This window comes from Dendropsophus ebraccatus, chromosome 7, assembly GCF_027789765.1.
Source record: "Dendropsophus ebraccatus isolate aDenEbr1 chromosome 7, aDenEbr1.pat, whole genome shotgun sequence".
In the NCBI taxonomy this organism is placed as follows: Eukaryota; Metazoa; Chordata; class Amphibia; order Anura; family Hylidae; genus Dendropsophus; species Dendropsophus ebraccatus.
In genome coordinates this window covers 38,202,741-38,223,368 of record NC_091460.1, presented here as the reverse complement: position 1 = coordinate 38,223,368, position 20,628 = coordinate 38,202,741, and the positions used below count along the sequence as shown (strand labels likewise).

At 42.2% G+C, this 20,628-nt stretch overlaps 1 protein-coding gene across 1 annotated transcript; it reads left to right on the top strand.

The window, feature by feature from the left end:
• The first annotated feature begins 2,807 nt into the window (after window positions 1-2,807).
• On the top strand, window positions 2,808-19,135 carry LRPAP1 (LDL receptor related protein associated protein 1). The gene is made up of 8 exons (XM_069976398.1): window positions 2,808-3,052; window positions 6,924-7,068; window positions 8,776-8,900; window positions 9,188-9,308; window positions 17,288-17,443; window positions 17,866-17,948; window positions 18,112-18,288; window positions 18,701-19,135. The coding sequence occupies exons 1-8, from the start codon at window positions 2,885-2,887 to the stop codon at window positions 18,767-18,769; spliced, it is 1,044 nt and encodes a 347-aa protein (XP_069832499.1). The 5' UTR covers window positions 2,808-2,884; the 3' UTR covers window positions 18,770-19,135.
• The last annotated feature ends 1,493 nt before the right edge of the window (window positions 19,136-20,628 follow it).

Genomic DNA, 20,628 nt, shown 5'->3' with positions numbered 1-20,628 from the left:
GGCCCACTCAGTCACCAGGTCCTGCAAGTGATTTAACCTCAGGGGGCCCAATCCATTACAGTATATTGCCACCAGACCCCCTGGTACAGCTGTAGTTCTGCCCCTGATTTGTGCGATGGATTGGCATTTTTTCCATTGCCAGTCATTGCAGCAGTAGGGTGGCTGTCATTGACATCTGTCATCCAGTGGGAGATCTCGCAGGCTGGGAATACTGTTCATTTACTGCATGTCAGTCTGCAAGGCATCTGCAAACTTTTGGAATGTATAAGAAAACTCTTGCAGACAACTTTTATCCATGTGTTATATAGACACCACAGAAGGAGATCTCTACCTCACCTTAATATACAGACTGCAGAGACGAAGATGACAGCATTTCCTCCCCATATTCTGCTACAGGAGCTGATTTGCAGAGAGGAGACAGCCTGCTACATAAGCTGCTCTACAGAGAGAAGACAGCCTGCTACACAAGAGCTGCTCTACAGAGAGGAGACAGCCTGCTACATAAGCTGCTCTACAGAGAGAAGACAGCCTGCTACACAAGAGCTGCTCTACAGAGAGGAGACAGCCTGCTACATAAGCTGCTCTACAGAGAGAAGACAGCCTGCTACAAGAGCTGCTCTACAGAGAGAAGACAGCCTGCTACATAAGCTGCTCTACAGAGAGAAGACAGCCTGCTACATAAGCTGCTCTACAGAGAGAAGACAGCCTGCTACAAGAGCTGCTCTACAGAGAGGAGACAGCCTGCTACAGGAGCTGCTTTACAGAGAGATACAGGCTGCTACAAGAGCTGCTCTACAGTGAGGAGACAGCCTGCTACAAGAGCTGCTCTCCAAAGAGGAGACAGCCTGCTACAAGAGCTGCTCTACAGTGAGGAGACACCCTGCTACATAAGCTGCTCTACAGAGAGAAGACAGCCTGCTACAAGAGCTGCTCTACAGTGAGGAGACAGCCTGCTACAAGAGCTGCTCTCCAAAGAGGAGACAGCCTGCTACAAGAGCTGCTCTACAGATAAGAGACAGCCTGCTACAAGAGCTGCTCTACAGAGAAGAGTCAGCCTGCTACAACAGTAAAAGAAAGAAAGATATCCAATTAGCTATCTGCCTCTGCCTGTACTACTGAGTAGGATAAAGATATACCTTGCGGCTATGTCCCTATAGTACACAGGGTGCTGAGGATGAGCTCCTGGGTTCCTTTCCTTGATCCTTAGCACAGAGGCTATCACCCTCAGTGCCTGACAGCATCAGCTGGGCCACCCCTTCTAATGGATATTCATTCAGTGCTCTGCAGTGATGAGTGACATCACTAGAGGGCGCCGCCCTAATATTCATTATAAGGGGCGGGTTGGCCGGGGTCAATCAGTGCACTGAGGGTGGAACATGCGTTAGGCTTCCCTCAGACACTTTTTTCCCCCATTAAACTGGCAGCAGTTTTTTACTGCTATTTTTTTCTAGTGTTTTCTCATTTTAGTTTAAATCACTATAGGCATCTTATCTGGTGTTTTTTTTTTTTTTTAATTACGAGTAGAGATGAGCGAACCTGGAGCATGCTCGAGCCGATCCGAACCCGATCGTTCGGCATTTGATTAGCGGTGGCTGCTGAACTTGGATAAAGCCCTAAGGCTATGTGGAAATCATGGATATAGTCATTGGCTGTATCCATGTTTTCCAGACAACCTTAGAGCTTTATCCAAGTTCAGCAGCCACTGCTAATCAAATGCCGAACGATCAGGTTCGGATGGACTCGAACCCGAACCCGGTTCGCTCATCTCTAATTACAAGTCATGTGATTGTTTATCATGTAATTCCAAGATTTCTTTTGAAGAATTAGGAAAAATATATTCAGAAAAAAAAACCCACTACCAACAGGTTTGTAGAAGGAAAAACGCAAGTATTTCTTGAATTAAAAAAAAAACCTCGGCCTTCTTCTATGAGCAAAAAAAAACAAAAACAAAACCTGAAAATGATGCCAAACACAAAAACATCCTGTGGTTATTGCATATCATATTTCCCCATTGACACTGGCCGCTGTGTTTTCGAGCCAAGAAATGCCATGCACCAGCTTCAGCATTTTAGGCTGGGTTCACATTGCGTTTTTTGCAGTCCGTTTTTTCATCTTTAATTTTGCTTAAAAAGAATGAAAAAACGGATGTATTTGTGTGCATCCGCTTTAAAAAGTTTTTCTATTAACTTCCTTAATTAAAAAAAAAAAAAGGTTCAAAGAAAAAAATGTTTTGTTAGCGTAAACAAAGATGTAGTCAATCACGTTTTTGTGTAGGCTAAAAAAAATTGCTATTTTTTTTTCTTTTAATGGAAGTCAATGGAAAAGCGGATAAACATGGATGCACACAAATACATTTGTTTTTTCCATTCATTTTCTGTGCAAAAAAACTAAACAAAAACAAAAGGCTGAAAAAAAAAACGGGTTGCAAAAAAAATAAACGCAGTGTGAACCCAGCCCAAAACACTTGTAAAATGTTCATAGGACAAAAAAAGCAAAAAATTTAAATAAAAAATGCATAACAAAAACAAAGAAAAAGACTTAAAAGACAAAATATCAATATAAATATAAAAAAGTTAGTGTACTTTTGAGCCTGATAATGCAGTGTGTGAATACAGGCCAGGATTACAGGCTCCTCCCCTTCTCTGCCTTATCCATGTATCTCATTCTGCTGCTCATAAAGATGCTCAGGAATGCAGCACAGCGCTGCAGCACCGACAGAGTTAACGCTTTACAGTGGGCGGTTACACTTGCTTGCAAGCAGCCAATGAGCAACGAGTTCGTGGTTAGTGTCAGAGGTTGACCAATCAGCGACTGCATCCTCGGGCCTAAGACTAAGCGGCGGCGGCTGCGGTGTCCTTGTGCTCGCCGGCTCCTCCTTGTAGACATGTTGGCCCCGTTGTGCCGGTTACTGCTGCTCCTTTGTTCCCTGCAGGTGTTCGGTGTCCGGGCCGGGGGCGGCAAATATTCCCGGGAGGTGAATGAGAACCGGGCGGACGGGGAGGTTGAGTTCCGGATACTGAGGCTGAATCAAGTGTGGGAGAAGGCGCAGCGGGTGAGTGCAGGGGGTCATGTGATGTCTGTATACAGTGTATTGTGCTGTGCTCCCCAACCAGTCTCCCTCCAGCTGCTGCAAAACTACAACTCCCAGCATGCCCTCACACCCAAAGGCATGCTGGGAGTCGTAATTTTGCAGCAGCTGGAAAGCCCCATGTTGGAGTCCCTAGTATAGTGTATGTATATGTGCGCACATCAGCATCCATTACCATGGCTTATACATACAGATTAGTATTTTTTTTTTCTTTGCCAAATTATTGGATTTATTTTGCACTAGTTTTGCAATCCCTAAGGCTGCGTTCACACGTACAGGATCAGATTTGAAGCTGCAGATTTGCTTTGAATCTGTACGTGTGAACACACTCTAAGGCTATGTTCAGATGCTGTATGACACCGGTCGTTTCGTGATATGGCTGGGTCACGGAACGGCCGGTGGCAGAAAAGATCATTCCGGCCGGTACTGTAGCATCGACCGGATGATCTTTAGCACTGCTGAATTCTCATGCGGGAGCATCCGTGCGCGCCCGCATCAGAATTCCCTGCTGCACACAATGGAGCGTGCGGCGTTTCTCACGGCTCCGCTAGGGATCCCAGCCATAATGTATACCATGCGCATTGTTGCAACGGCTGTGATTTCTACAACACATACGTTGTGTAAACATAGCCTAAGCGTGTATTAAAGGTGTATTCCCATCTCATCTCATACAGTTATACTTGTAGGACTCATCAAGTTCTATATTTTTGCAAATATATCAATCAGCAAACTTGTCTCCTTCTCCTGATATGCTGCTCTTTCCTTCTTATTGTTGACAGGGGTAACAGACCACCACTCCGCTCTAAAAGCAATATTATACAGTGTGTGTATGTATGTATATATATATATATATATATATATATATATATATATATATATATATATATACACTTACTGTATAATATATAAATATGTATACTATATCTATATATACTTACATACACCAGCCAGACATTGCTTTTAGAGCGGAGTGGTGGTCTGTTACCTAGACAACAAGCTGTCAACAATAAGAAGGAAAGAGCAGCATATCAGGAGAAGGAGACAAGTTTGCTGATTGATATATTTGCAAAAATCTAGAACTTGATGAGTCCTACAAGTATAACTGTATGAGATGAGACGGGAATAGTCAGCTAACACAGAATAGACTATTTCCTCTGTATCCTCTTCCTGGACCGGGACCCATATTTACATGTGAGAAGTAGTGGTGTCAGAGGACTCTAACTGAGATTATACATAAAGTTTGTTTTATAAGTAAAAAAAATAGTTGTCTTCTCTCCGACTCTTGAGCAATACTTTGTTGTGTAATTGTGGTTGAATAATAATTTTATTATTTTTTTTATTTTTTTTTTTATTATAAAATCTAGGTAAAAGCTTTTGGCCTAATGCAGACTATGGTCTGGATTATGGTCGGTGTCGTTCCGTCCTGTAATGCAGCTACTATAGTCTGGTAGCTGCAAAAATATATGGCAACAACCTATTACACTAATATATACGCATTGGGACCATATAGGAACCATATGGCAGTACAGGGTGAGGTCTCTTATTACAGATCTTGTGATTGATCCTTTGGGGAACCTGCGGCCCTCCAGCTGTTCAAAAACTACAATTCCCATCATACCTTCGGCTGTCCAGGCGTGATGGGAATTGTAGTTTTGCGACAGCTAGAGGGCTGCAGCTTCTCCCTCTCTGCTTTAGGGCAATGTTTCACAATGGGAGTTGTAGTCTTGTGACAGGTTAGGGTATGCGGCCTTCCAGTATACTCCCTTGACGGCTTTTTCACACAGATTCTGTCCATCACCCCCCCCCCCCCCTACATTGACCTCCATCCTTTTCACAGACATGTAGTGAATAATTCACATAAGATCAGTGATCATCCTATAATTATTCACTTGAGTTACTGATTTGCATATTTCTTGTTATAATCGATCAGTTATTAACTTCCCGTCCTCTTAAGACACCTGTGACTCCTCATTGTCTTACAGAAAGTCACGACCTTTAACCTGAAGTGTCCATCTTTCAGTATAAAGCTAAATCCATTGTGTGGGAGCATAGCCTTAAAGGGGTATTCCAACTTAAATTTAACTTGTTCCCTATCCACAGTAACAGACCAAGGTAAGTCCGACTTCCGTGATCTCCAGATCGACCCCCGACTCCTTTCTTTTGAATACAGCCGTGGGTCATGTGCTGTGGCTGTATTCAAAACAAAGAAGCCGAGGGCCGATATGGAGATTGCCAGGGGTACGGAGGTCGGACCTCCCACATTTTCTTACTTGTCCCCTATCCTGTGGTTTTAAGTTGGAATACCCCTTTAAAATAATAGATCAGGGTATGAAAAGTTAATGTATGCCATAATTGTGTACATCAACCAGCACTCAGAATTGCGGAAACTTTGGCCGTACATGAATTTGACTGTCCTGACATAGTGTGTTTCCCGTTGTATACCATAGTGCTTATATACACCCCGAGTGTAGGCTTCTTAAGATTCCCCAAGTCACACATCATCTTCCTGATGGCGTCTTCCTATAGCACAGCAAGGTGCCCTTGTCTTCCATCATTCTCATGGGGTTTGGACACCTAATTAGGTTGAGGACGTTCACCCCCAGTGTGAGTGTCTGAGAAATAGTGGGGCACATTTAATAGAATTTTTTTTTTTTTTTTTCTTAAAGTGGTTTTATAGTGAACAGATTTTCTTTGCTTTTTTATCGAGGAATTCTTGAGGAGAACTGGAGATGTGGAAGAAAATTATAGGGACAAGAAGCAAAGTATTCTAAAGATTTTGTATTCTAAATCCTGTAAAAACAATCATTGTTTGCTCCATGTAATGGCAATGTGCGGCCAAAGGGAAAGCCTCACTGGCACTTAGCACTGGAGAATAAAGGCATTTTTCTATATTATGGAAGCACAAGTAAAAAATATGGTTTGGAGACAGCATCCGTGCAGTGAAAAAAGTTTTGCCATTTGCATAAAAAGACGACGTTTCGGTTCTAAACAATCCTGAGCCATTCTCAAGTCTCCTTGATATAACAGTGCCAGCAGTTGAGAACATAATTTGCAGCTGACAGATTCCCTTAAAGGGGTACTCTGGCGGGAAAAAAATTATTTCAAATCGACTGGTTTTAGAAAGGTTTACAAATTTGTAAATTACTTCTATTTAAAAGTTCTCAAGTTTTCCATAACTTATCAGCTGCTGTTTGTCCTGCAGGAAGTGATGTAGTATTTCCTCTACAGTAGAGGAGCAGTAGAAAAAACAAGCACTGTGTCCCAACTGTAAAGAATACACCACTTCCTGCAGGACTTACAGCAGCTGATAAGTACTGGAAGACTTGAGATTTTTTTTTTATTAGAAGTAAATTACAAATCTATATAACTTTCTGACACCAGTTGATTTGAAAGGGATCCTCTTTGTCTCCAGCATGTGACAGTCATTCACATTCTGCCTTAGGGTGGGTTCACATTGAGGAATTCTCGCGGATAAACTCTGCGGCATTCCGCCGGCTGTACGCGCTCACGGACGCACGCCTTTCCGCCGGCTCCATAGACACCATTGTATGGGCCGGCTGATTCCGCATTCCACCGAAAGAACTAACATGTCAATTCTTTCGGCGGAATGCGAAATGCGAAATCAGCCGCCCATAGAATGTTGTCTATGGAGCCGGCGGAAAGGCGTGCGTCCGAGAGCGCGTACAGCCGGCGGAATGCCGCTGACTTAATCCGCGAGAATTCCTCAATGTGAACCCACCCTTACTCTTCATAGTGTGCAGAGAGATATGTGAGCAGATTATCTTGGGTATCCCCGTGACCCCAAACTCCTATTTGTGGTTTTTATCTTTTTTAGCTCCAGTTTTCTGCTGTAAAATTAGCGGAACTTCACAGTGATCTAAAAATACAAGAGAAGGATGAGCTGAACTGGAAAAAGCTGAAAGCAGAAGGATTAGATGACGATGGGGAAAAAGAGGCCAAACTCCGGCGATCCCTGAACGGTACGGGTTTATGTTTTTTTCAGTCTTAAAGGGATCCTGTCATCACTTTTCTGCTGCTTGAACGGAGATGGAGCGCAACTTAAGCACACTCGTGTCCGATCTCTCATCATTTAAAGGGCTGCTCCGGCCCTGCAGTATAATCTGTGTACGGCCCGGGAGGGGATTGAATTAAAAGCCGGCGGTGACTTACCTGACTTAATTCAATCCCCTCCCTGGCCGTACACAGATTATACTGCAGAGCCGGAGTACCCCTTTTAATACCAGTGGCTGTATCCATGTTTTCCCAGACTCCCTAGGCTGCATCCAACTTATTCAGCCACCAATAATCTAATGTCAGACGGTAGGGCTTGAGTTATGCTCATGTCTATGCTTGGACCACAAGTCCAAGCAGGGGGGGGGGGTCCTCAGTGGCTCCTCCCTGGCAGCGTTGATTGATAGACTTCTCCATATAGAGGGAGATCTGTCAATCAAGGCTGGTGGGCAGGGGAAGCTGTCAGGGACCTTCCCTATGACTTGTCTTGAGTCTAACCTGTAGATTTGGAGTATTTCTCCTTATTTTATGACTTTTGTAAAATCTATTACTTTTCCTCACATGATTTCTGAGGGGCTGCCTCTTCCTAGTCCTTCTACTTCCCTCTTCCTCTTACAGAAGCACATAATAGAAATGTCTAGTATTCATAATACTATTGTTAGACTTTTAGATGAAAACTTGCTGGGAAGGGAAAACCATAGACTACTGGAGCTTTGGAACCACTGGAATTGGAGAGAACTCTCACCTTGGTTTCCACTTTTATCATCATTCACATCAATGCAAACCGCACCCAAACTGAGGACAAGAGTGATGCTGTTTAAAGGGGTTATCCCGCGCTACAAAAACATGGCCACTTTTTCCCCTACTGTTGTCTCCAGTTCAGGTGCGGTTTGCAATTAAGCTCAATGGAACTGAGTTTCAAAACCTCACCCAACTGGAGACAACAGTAGGGGGAAAGTGGCCATGTTTTTGTAGCGCTGGATAACCCCTTTAAGGCAGAAAGCAGCAATGTGTGTGTTTTTTTTTTTTTTTTTTTTTTTTTTTTTAAGCCTTGGGAACCCTTAATAGAACACCTAGAAAGTAGTGTAACTCAGATTATCTTTTTAGGGCTCTGACCAGCTGAGTCACTGACTTCTCTGCAGATTGTTAACCCCCTACATTATTAGGTTTCAGAGTAGAACTAGCCTGACGGTTGGCAAAGAAGTTAATGATTTATGTATGATGCCTAATGCCTTTATTGTGTTTCTAGTTTGTTTAACATTGTCGTGTCTTCATCTGTGACATCCCACACTTTTTATTTTTTCCATGAGAAAATCCAAAGACTGTGTTTGTATAATTAAAGGAATTTCACAGTGCCTAAACATTAACCTTTTAGTGACAGAGCCAATTAACATTTTTTCCTTTTTCCTTTTTTTTTCTCCCTCTCATTCACAGAGAACCCTATTGGGGCTCGTTTTATGCGGCGCCAATTATGTTTTTTTTTTTTTTTAAAGCACCCTTTGTTTTATAATTTTAAATACAGATGTAATCACCCCCAATAATGTGATGACCTAATAATCCTTTTGGTTTTGTTAATAGTTTTCCAGAGAGAGAGGGAATGGGGGGGTCTGCCACAGTTCCCAATATTCTATGATATGTATTTTTTTTTATTTATTTATTTTTTTTCACGTCTTTAGTAATAATGGCCAAGTATGGACTGGACGGCAAGAAGAAAACACAGACTGAAGACAATAATTATATTAAAGACGGCACAGAGAACGATGTGTTAAATGATCCACGATTAGAGAAGCTCTGGAACAAGGTGAGGCCTGCAACGCTATGAGAACCTTCCTCCGATGATTATAGGACAGTTAAAGGAGTTGTTCCAGAAGGAAGGATGGAGCACATTTTTTTTGTTAAAAGGGTACTCCATCAAAAAGCTATTTTTTAAAATCAACTGGTACAGCAGCTGATAAGTACTGTAAGACTTGAGATTTTTAAATAGAAGTAATTTGCAAATCTGTACAACTTTCTGGTACCAGTTAATTTAAGAAAATGCTGGATAATAAATCGATATAATTGCATTTGTACTTGCATTTTCCATCCTAGGCAAAGACATCTGGGAAATTTTCTGAAGAGGAACTGGATAACCTGTGGCGAGAGTTCCTCCATCATAAGGAGAAGACCAATGAGTATAACATATTGCTTGACACTGTGAGCAGGACTGAAGGTAAGGTCCCAAATGGGGAAAACTAATTCTATTTAAAGTGTCACTGTTGTGTCACATAGTACAGGTGGTTTTAAGAAGCTTTGTAATTGGGTTTATTAGCTGAAAAATTTATTTTTATCATGAAAAAGCAATTTGAACCTCTCCCCCCTGTTTTCATGGTTTTCCAAAGGAGGGGAGGGGTGGAGGGAGATGAGGCACCAAAACAGGACAACAAAGAGTTATTTACAGCTACATCACAGGGCTATCTCCTCTGAAGTCAGCACTGAACTCTCTGACCTCTGAATACCGGCTTTCACACAGCTCCCACTGTGTAATCCTTTGTTCTCTGCTGGCGACTAATCTCCCTCCTTCCCCCATTCCTCTCCATATAACCCAATTACAAAGTTTCTTAACCCCTTCAAGACCAAGCCCTTTGATGCAAAAAGTCCTGGTCAAATTAATGCAATGTTCCTCCTCGCCTTCTAAGAGCCATAGCGCTTTTATTTTTCCACCTACAGGGCTGGTTGGGGTGGCATTTTTGCGCCAAAATTTTGATTGCTCTTTATTAATTTTTTTTGTGATATATAATTTAATAAAATCAGCAATCCTGGTGCGTTTTATTATCGTTTCCGTTTACTCCGTTCACCATGTGAGAACAATTATGTTATATTTTAATCGGACAATTCCACACGCTACGCTATGTAATATGTTTAGTTATTTATTTATATTTTTATAATGGGCAAGGGTTTTTTTTAAACTTTTTATTGGGAGAGGGATTTATAAGGGGTTTTTTAATACTTTTTAATACACTTTTTTTTTTTTTTTTTTTTTACACTTTTTATTTACTGTAAAATATGCAATCATTAGAATGCATATACTGGTCTATGCTATGCCATAGCTTAGCATAGATCAGTGCTGTCGGCGAGCTATGTATAGAGCCTATTTGAGAGCAGACTCTATACATGGATCGCCGAACCGACAGGGCGGAGGTAAGGAACTTACCCCCGCCTGTCGGCATACTCCCAATCACTCAGTGACAGATGCTTGATCTGTGACTGAGCACCTTAAACACCACGATTGCTGTAGATTGCGGCGTTTAAGGGGTTAATGAGAGTCGGCTGCGGGATCGCAGCTGACTCTCATCACCTCCGGCGCTGGGCGCAGATAAGAGCGCGATCGCACTCCCTGCAGCGATCTTGATCTCATCTCAAATCCCCCGTCAGTGTAGGAACGTATATATATATATACATTATATATACAGATATATATTATATCTACACATTCCTACTGCACGGGGTATGTGCAGTAGGAACGTATATGTACATATTACTGACGCAAAGGGGTTAAAATCGCCTGTACTATTGATTTCTGCAAAAATAAGACAGTGACGCTTTAAATCCCTTGGTTAGGTTTACAAGGCAGGGTCGGGTCTGTCATATGTCTCCCACACAATTGTATCTGTAATATAGTCCTTGTCTATATAATGAGTTTTATATATGGGATTTTATACTGGAGTTATAAAAGTGATTTGTAAGTGTCAGGCTCGGGAATGAGAACATCTACAAGGGATATGGAATCAGGCGAGTGACAATGACTCCTCGGGTGGTGATAATGTCAGCCTGAAAATACAGAGAACATGTGAGCCTGGTGATAACCTAAAATGATAATGACATTTCACATGTTCAGATGGTAGATTATTGTTGTAGACTGACTCAAGTTTTTCTTTGACTGATCAGCACTGAGGTTACTAGTCCTCCCTAATTTCATAAAAATTCTAATTTATTTTTTTAAAAAATTAAAGCGTAACTATAAAATATTTTGACCTTTCAGTTTGTTAGCTTAGGTCATGATAACAATTTTTGCAATAATACATTAATAACCTAAAATGAACAGTTTTTTTAAATACATAAGGCTGATTATCCCCTTATAGCCCTCTCTGGCTCTGACTTATTTCTGCATTCCTGCTGGACACTCCCCTCCCTGCAGATCTGTCCTGAGTGTATGGACTGTGGCAGGAGGATCAGATAACAGCCCTGACACAGAGAGAGACATAAACAAACCCTCCTCCCCCCCCCCCTCCTAGCAGCACGTTCTCCCCCCTCCCTTCACAGAGGTGACTAAGCAGAGCTGAGGGGGTTGTGTGTGTGTGTGTGTGTGTGTGTGTGTGTGAGGAGCAGCGCAGGGGAAGAGCTGGATGTAGGGACAAGTGTATCCAGTGCCACCATCACTCCAATGTACTGCATGAGGGAGAGTGGGTGAGTCACTGAGGGAAGGACTACAGGTCCCAGCACAACACAGCTGTAGTCCTTCCATAGTACATATAACATTCACTATCAGATATCTGCAGCAGGTGCCCCCACCTCCATGACTGACATTATCCTACAGTGTAATGAGAGCAGATGACTGTATCTAATCCCACTGTGTGTGATACCATCTGCTAGGGCTCTGTATCTAATCTTACATTGTGATACTGTATGCTGGGGCTCTATCTAATCCTGCTATGTGTGATACATCTGCTAAGGTGCTGGTCAATGAATGGAGGGACCCAGCCAGGGAGATGAGGGATAGGCCACGCCCACTTTCTCTCAGCCAGGAGAAAAATTCATTTATTCTTCTGAGCCAAACAACTGGGGATATCTCAGCGAGCGTACAAGCTATCAACACAGTTTAGGGCTCTTTTTAAAGGGTAACACGTGGGCTTTTTATTTGAGGAATTTAATTTTTTGGCTACTGAAATTATAGTTAAGCTTTAACCTCTTAAGGACATATGACGTACCCGTACGTCATATGTCCTCATTAGCACTTCAAAGCGGGGCCGCGCGGCGACCCCGCTTTAAAGTGCCGCGTGTAGCCCGGGACCGCCGCTATTAGCGGGCACGGTCTGATCGCCGTGCCCGCTAATTAGCTAATCGGAGGCAGCCTTTCCCTGGGGTCTAGTGGGGGAGATCGCTCCTCCGGGACGTTGTCCCGGAGGAACGATCTCCCTGTCTGATGCCGGCCGGGGACTCATCCAAGATGGCGCCGTCCCCGACTCGGCACTCGTTTGTTTTTGGCTGCAGCAGCCGAAAGCAAACGAGTGCTGATCTCATTGATCTTTGCTGTATATCTATACAGCAAAGATCTCAATGAGAGATCAAAGTATATATACTAGAAGTCCCCTAGGGCGGCTTCTAGTATATGTGTAAAAAAAAAAAAAAAAAAAAAAAAAAAGTGTTTATAGTAAAAAGCCCCCTCCCCTAATAAAAGTCTGAATCACCCCCCCCCTTTTTCCCAGGTTTTAAATAAATAAATAAATAAACATGTTTGCTATCGCCGCGTGCGTAATCGCCCGAACTATTAATTAATCACATTCCTGATCTCGCACGGTAAACGGCGTAAGCGCAAAAAAATCCCAAAGTGCAAAATTGCGCATTTTTGGTCGCATCAAATCCAGAAAAAATGTAAAAGCGAACAAAGTCGTATATGCGCAATCAAGGTACCAATAGAAAGAACACATCATGGCGCAAAAAATGACACCTGACACAGCCCCATAGACCAAAGGATAAAAGCGCTATAAGCCTGGGAATGGAGCGATTTTAAGGAACATATATTTGTTAACAATGGTTTGAATTTTTTATAGGCCATCAGATACAATAGAAGTTATACATGTTATATATCGTTTTAATCGTAACGACTTGAGGAACATGCATAACAAGTCAGTTTTACCCCTGGGCGAATGGCGTAAAATACAGTTCCCCCAAATAAAAGAAATGCGTTTTTTTTTTTTTTCAATTTCACCACACATTGAATTTTTTTCTGGTTTCGTAGTGTACCAAATGCAAAAATTCAACCTGTCATTGCAAAGTACAATTAGTGACGCAAAAAATAAGTGCTCATGTGAGTTTCTAGGTGGAAAAATGCAAGTGCTATGGCCTTTTAAACAAAAGGAGGAAAAAAACGAAAACGCAAAAACGAAAATGGGCCCCGTCCTTAAAGGGTTAAATATTTAATTTATTTAAATGACCTTTTTTTTTCCAAATAAAAGCCATAAAGACATTTGCTACAGTGCATTGGGCCAGTGCATGTTAAATAAAAAAAATGAGTATTTTTGCCAATGGCCTGAGGATCTAGAGTACAGATTGCAAGGATTTTTTTTTCCCCCTTCTGCAGCTGGTCATTGTTACTTCAAAGTATGTAAACTGTATTTTAACTTCCTATAAGAGAAGTGTTCTGTGGGAGAACGATTGTAAAAAGCAAATGCTCATGTTCTAGAGTTGTCATGCCTACTGCGTCAAATACAGTGAAACCTCCCACCTGTTTGAGCAGAACACCCTCCTATCCGTGACAGATTTAAGGTTCATCTTAATAAAGAATAAATGGAGTGGCGGCCATTCTCGGGATTGGTCAGACCCCAAGTGATCAGCTTTTTATCCCTTATTCTATGGAGCTCAGGTGGCAATACCCCTTTAAGACAAATTTTCAACGCAATTTTAGGTTGCCTTCTCAAATCACTTTTATATAGGTAGGTTTATCAACCTGGTGTCTCAGTTGCCCCTAGCAACCAATCAGATTCCACCTTTCATTCCTCACATATTCTTTGGAAAATGAAAGGTGGAATCTGATTGGTTGCTAGGGGCAACTAAGACAATTCTTCTTTACACCAGTTTGATAAATCTCCCCCATAGTGTCAGTACTAAAGTTGAGTATTCCAGTTTACCTTTAACCCCTTCACGACCAAGGACGTAACTGTACGTCCTTGGTCGGTTAGGTGAGTTTAGAGTGGGGCCGCCGCAATCCCCGCTGTTATTTATAGCCCGGGACCACGCCCGCTAATGAGCCGTTTAGATGCAGCTGTCATGGCTGACAGTTGCATCTAAACTGCTATTTATCCCCCATCTCTGGTGTCTAGTGGGCAAATCGCCCCCTGCAATGTGATTGTGAAGGGGCTATCCGTTTAACTTACCCGGCCGGGCCTCAACGCCGAAATGACGCTGATCCTGGCTCGGTATTCTGCTGATCTGGTCTGCAGCAGACCAGACCAACAGAGCACTGATCTAATGGATGGTGCTCTATTATATATGCAGCATTGTCCTAAAGGGGTTAAAGGGTATTCAGGAGTATAACATTTACCTATGTATGTGGTAAACATTCATATGCGGGAGTCCCAATTGCTCTGATCTCACTGGTTTTCACACAAACACCACAGCTATGGTGGAGGAGGCCTTTCTTGGTGATGATGGTTGGGCGCCATACAGCTTTGTAAGCATCCATAATTCCCGTAAAGATGTGTGGAGCAGTAGTGGGCGTGCTCAGTCACCACTCCCCATCGCAGGCATGCTGCTCATGGAAGGATGGTAGAGTAGGGGCCTCTGTTTTAGCAATCGGTGGGGATTTTACTGGTGCTTAGTTATGGCAGGTGCAGATGTATGGGTCATACCCTGGTGCCTGATGGAGCCAACATCCCTGCTACAACATTAAAAGACCATTATTAAACATGGTTGGTGGGGGAAGAATTGGGGTCCTGAAGCTTCATGTTATGATTCTGTAGTCGGACCCCCACAGACCATCTAAGTACTGGATGACTAGATGATTCCTTTAATTTGTAATTTTTATAGTGTTGCGGTTCGCCTTGTGAGTTATTGCACAGCACAGTGCAGCCCACGGCTCTTCTACATCCGTACTTACCTACTTACGTACTTATTTTTTTCTCACAATTTCAAGGCAAAAAAAAGTTGTGAGCCGCTAACTTTCCTGCCCCTCGAGCATGTCTTAATCTGGATACAGCCTCATCCATAATCTCTATTGATGCCGACACCTTTGAGGTTCCCCCACGATACACCATTGAATTAATCTTCTTGTCCGGCCCTTGTTTCTCAGATTGAAAGATCACATTAAAATACAATTACGACAGGGTCGAGCGCGGATGTGTCAGAGTAGTTTTTGTTTGATAGGGTAAAGCATCGGACAGAATTTTGGAGATTTGTCAGCAGAGGAACCATTAAAGGGCAGATAGAAAGCTTTCATGGAAAGATCAAAACTATTGCGCCAGAGGCGGCCGCCAAAGACTTCAGTACAGTGCACTGTTTTCCTTGATGTTTGCCAGAGGATTTCGATAAATAATACTTGCTCTTTTCAGGGTGCAGGTGATGATTTCAGAGGTGCAGGTGATGATGACAAAGTAAAGGTTTTTAAAGGTTTTCTGTAAGCCGCTGGCAATTGACTCTCAGATATCTAATCCACAACCTTAGCTGACATTTATTTTGTAGCCAAACAGACATTTAGTAGCAACACGAGAAATCAAGGCAAACTCTGGTTCCGGTCTTGTGTTTGTTGAGTAGTGTATTTTTCGCACTAAAAGATGCACTTATAGAAAGAGAACATCTTCCTGAAGTGGTCTGGAGTAGTCCGGACCGTCTGGCTTTGCTGAATTACCCTCCCTGAAATCACTGCAGCAATTCACGACTGCAGTTCTCTTCCTGCCCAGTATTGATCTGTTTAATTAAAGCAGGACACATCACATTCAGCTTCCTACAATAAGAGAATGTCCCAGAGGCAGCTTACCTAACTGCAGGCAGGACCTTCTAGGACGTCGGAGTCAGATAAATAGCTCTAGGTGCCAAACTGTGCAGACATTCGTACTAAAATCAATGTGTGTGTGTATGTAGCAGAGCTGTGTATGTGTATCAGAGCTGTGTATATACGTGTGCAGCAATGCTGTGTGTTTATAGTGGAAGTGCCGAATAACTGTGTGTGTAACAGTGCTGTATGTTTATTGTGTATATGCTTTATAGCTCTGTGTGTGTGTATGTAGCAGAGCTGTGTATATGTGTATCAGAGCTGTGTGTTTATAGTGGAAGTGCCGAATAGCTGTGTGTGTGCGTGCGTGCAGCAGTGCTGTGTGTATATCGTGTATATGCTTTATAGCTGTGTGTGTGTGCAGCAGTGCTGTGTGTTTATCGTGTATATGCTTTATAGCTGTGTGTGTGTGTGTGTGTGCGCTTGCAGCAGTGCTGTGTGTTTATCGTGTATATGCTTTATAGCTCGCATGCATGCAGCAGTGCTGTGTGTTTATCGTGTATATGCTTTATAGCTCGCATGCATGCAGCAGTGCTGTGTGTATATGCTTTATAGCTCTGTGTGTGTGTGTGTTTATTGTGTATATGCTTTATAGTGGTGTGTGTGTGTGTGTAGCAGTGCTGTGGGCTTATTGTGTACATGCTTTATAGTTGTGTGTGTGTGTGTACTGTGCTGTCCAAAAAAAAAATATATCTCAAAATCATAAAACTCAACACAAAAAGAATTGTGGAGGCCAGGTATTACAGACCAATATGGTGAAACCAGATGACTGCAGAAATATTTAGGCCAGTTTCACACTAGTGTAATAGAGGCAATTTTGTCTGTATTACAGCGGTGAGTGCCATGGTGACAGGTCCCCAGGGGCAGACTCTAGACACCACCAAATTGCCGGTCCTTATAGCTCCAATGATGTGGGACTCATCTGAGGTTGGCTCAGTCTACACAGGCCACCACTTCCTCCCCTGCTCTTCCCAAGTGTGTCTTGTTCAGGACTATAAATTTGGGCCGAATTGACGCACCTTCAGAACATCCAGGTGATTTCCAGTAGAGGTCACAATGTGGATGGATTTGTGCTAATGTGGACGGATTGCAGCACGATAAGTCCTGGAAGCTTAGGGCTTACTGTACTATTCTCAACAGCCCATGTCCCCCATTAATTTTTTTATTTTTATCGTCCATTGGAAGTACCGTTGTAGGTTGTACTTGTGGTTTGAAAGAGGAAATTATACTGAGTGTGATGAATAAGTGGGCACGTTACTTCTGGCACCCACTAGGTTTGGGGCAAATAAATAAGGCCCCAAGACTGAACAATAATGGTCCTGTTTTAGATCTGCTTGGACGCCCTACAGAAAATTCTAAGTATTTTTTGGGGACTAAGCTGCAGCACACCAGAATATACACCAGGCTCACATTTTGTTCATTTTTTTTTTTCTTCTTGGTAACAGAAATCCACAAAAATGTTATCAGCCCCGATGAACATGAGATTAAGGCAGAAGACCTGCTCGGCAAGCATACAGATCTGAAGGAAAAACTCCGAAGCATAAACCAAGGATTTGAACGTCTTCGGAAAATAAGTCATGAAGGTTACAGCGGGGAAAGAGGTGCGTCCCTGTTATGTGTGCCTTACATCTCCAGCAAATGATGAAGGGAAAGTGGTCATCTTAAAGGGTACTTTGCTCTCTGAGAACCTTTTACAGTTTTCAGTATCTACATCAAAGCTGTAGTCAGTTTAAATACATTGAACTACCTGTCTTCTACTGATCCTGAGGCAAAGCTTGTGTTGTACTCCAGAGCGGAATTCATAATTCTGCTACAGCTTGTGATCCAACACTGTTCAGCTGCATTACTATAATCTTCATGGATGGTTCATTTTGCATTACTACCTAATGTAAAGAGTACAAAGTGAAAACTCTGTACAGACACTGAACTAGCAGGAGATGCTGGTTGATTTGAGTCAATGCGCTAGATTATATCTGTATGTTCCAGTGTTATATTTTGTCCCCTTTGGTCTTGTATTATTCAGAGTTCAATGAGCCAAGAGTAAATGACTTGTGGGACATGGCAAGGACTGCAAACTTCTCTCCCAGCGAATTGGATTCATTTAAGGTAAAGGAATATATGTAAACCCTGCTGGTCACAGGCTAAAATAAGACAACCATATATTATATCAAATATTTATTGTTATTATTGTTATTATTATTGTTGTTGTTGTTATAGAATATATATATATATTATATATAATATAATATAATAATTTTTTTTTTTTTAGGAAGAACTGAAACATTTTGAAACAAAGATTGAGAAGCATCAACATTATCAGAAGCAGCTAGAGATCTCCCATGAAAAACTGAAGCACATTGCAGAGACCGGGGACAAGGAGCATATCAAGAAAAGCAAAGAAAAGTATAACGCCCTCACCGATAAGATCAAGGAGCTTGGTTACAAGGTCTGCACGCTACTATTCCTGTATTTTTTTATTTCATAAATTTGCCATAATGGTGACCTGTGCAGAACAGGAAGCATCGGCCCATTATGAGGCTTGGTGGCCAAAGTGATAACTGCAAGGTTTCAGGACTTGATGATAATAATAATAATAATTGCATACATACCTTGAATGCTGCTCTATGATCTGAGAGGCAGGTCTGGGACACTCTAGAATCCAAAAGACCCGATCGGCACAGACCTATGACACTGTCTGCTCTAAATATAGATTGTTTTTCACCAACACACCAGATCACAGAGCAGCATTCAAGGTACTGCATGTATACAATGTTCATTTAATGGTAACTGGAATCTGGCAGTCGCTTGTGATTTGAGTAGAATAACAATTTACATGTATCTGTTCCCCTCCTGTGTAGGTAAAGAAGCATCTTCAAGACTTAACAAGTCGTGTTTCTAAGGATGGTCTCCCTCACAATGAACTGTGATAGAAGTGTAAGGACAGACATTACCATACACTAACATGAGTGTGCTGCCTGACCGCTTTACTGAGAGGACCTTGCTTTGGGATCACAGGATACATTCCCTTACAGATGTGCTCTTCATCTTTCATACATACCAGTATCAATTCCGTCAAAGCGTTCAGTCTGTCTAAATACATTTCTTCAGAATCATTATTCCAAATCATCTGACATTTATAGAGTTACAGGAAATTGTGATGCATTGGTAGCCACATTGTAGAGATCTTGAACTTCAGCCGTGTATACATGCTCCATGCTGCATTTTGTATTTTATTAAGTTGCCTTTAGAGATCGGACGATTATGATGATTAAATATTTTCTATGAAAAGTTTATATTTTTGGTATTGCTGTTGTACTGGCGTTACTCCCTGATCATCATGAGTTCAGCACTCGCTGCTCCTGCTCGGGGTGGTTGCCTTTTAGTATTTCTGTCTTTATAATAACTGCGGGTGTGTTGACCCAGACCCACTGCTCCATAGATCCCTCTGTGAGTTTGAGACATCAGACACACACGGTTGGACCAGGACTTATGACCATAATGCAGGTGCAGAACTGGGTCCACGTTATCCTCATATCCTATTTGCTCTGGACAAACCAATGGCAAGTGGTGTTAAAGGCTTGTAGGACCTTAGGAGTGTGTGGTCATGCAGGTTGCATCACATGTAACTGCTAAAGGGGTTTCTCTGGCCATTTACAGCTGAAAACTGCCCAGAATTCTACCCAGAAAAAAAAAAAAAAATATATATATATATATATATATATATATATATATATATACACACACACACACTTTGGCCATATGTCTTTCTCAACAGTGTAATGAGGGAAAACATATGGTGAAATGTGTCCTGTATCCAATATTAAGGGTATAAGATAAATATATGCCCAAAGTACATCACTGGTGAGTGCCGGGATTTTCTATCTCCACAATCATTGTGTATTTACACGCACATGCCCACTCTTCACATTACTGATTTAAATTAGCAGCTCAGGCTGTTTGATGAATCTGTCATATTCGGCAGATTATCATCCTGTGTAATAAAGACAATGATCAGACGAAGAAGCGATCCTCGGCTGATCATTGTCTTTTAAACATTTAAAAATCATCTGCTGCCGGCCGTTGCATTACTGTGTGTGATAGTGATGTACAGCTGATGGGAGGCTAAAGAGAAAAAAAAATTATACTTGCCTGTCCAGGCTCCCCCCAATGTCCTGCTGCCTTGTTCCTGTGTTTCGCACTCACTGAAGCCACCTGTGGCAATTCCGAACCTGTTTCTGAAGTGACAGCTGCTCAGCCAATCACTTCAGAGACTGAATCAGAAGACCCTGAGGCGGCTGCAGTAAGTGAAGAACACGGGAACAATGCTTGAAGACACTGGGGAAGCCTGGACAGGTAAGTACACCTCTAACAGCATATATTGCCCTCCCGTACGATAATTGAGCCGTGCATGGGCACTTACAGTGTAATGTCAGGCTTGTGTAAAACAGCCTTTAGTTCAGACCAACTATTAGTTGACTTGCACACGTTTGATTATATTATATAATAGTTTCTGGCCATGAGTACTAGTGCACTTGCAATAGTAAACATGGCCCCTTTTGCCAATTCTTCAGTGTCAGATGGTAGGTTTTATATTCCTCCTGACTAGAGATGAGTGCAACTTGAGCATGCTCGAGTCTGTCTGAACCAGAGCGTGTGGCAAGTTCTTCCTATTATTCTTATTCTTATTTTCTTATTTGTAGACATGTGCAGACCTTGGCCAACATGGCCATCTCTTACTGAACCAGGTGGAGATTGCTGGAGTACATCCTAAGGCAAGGTTCACACT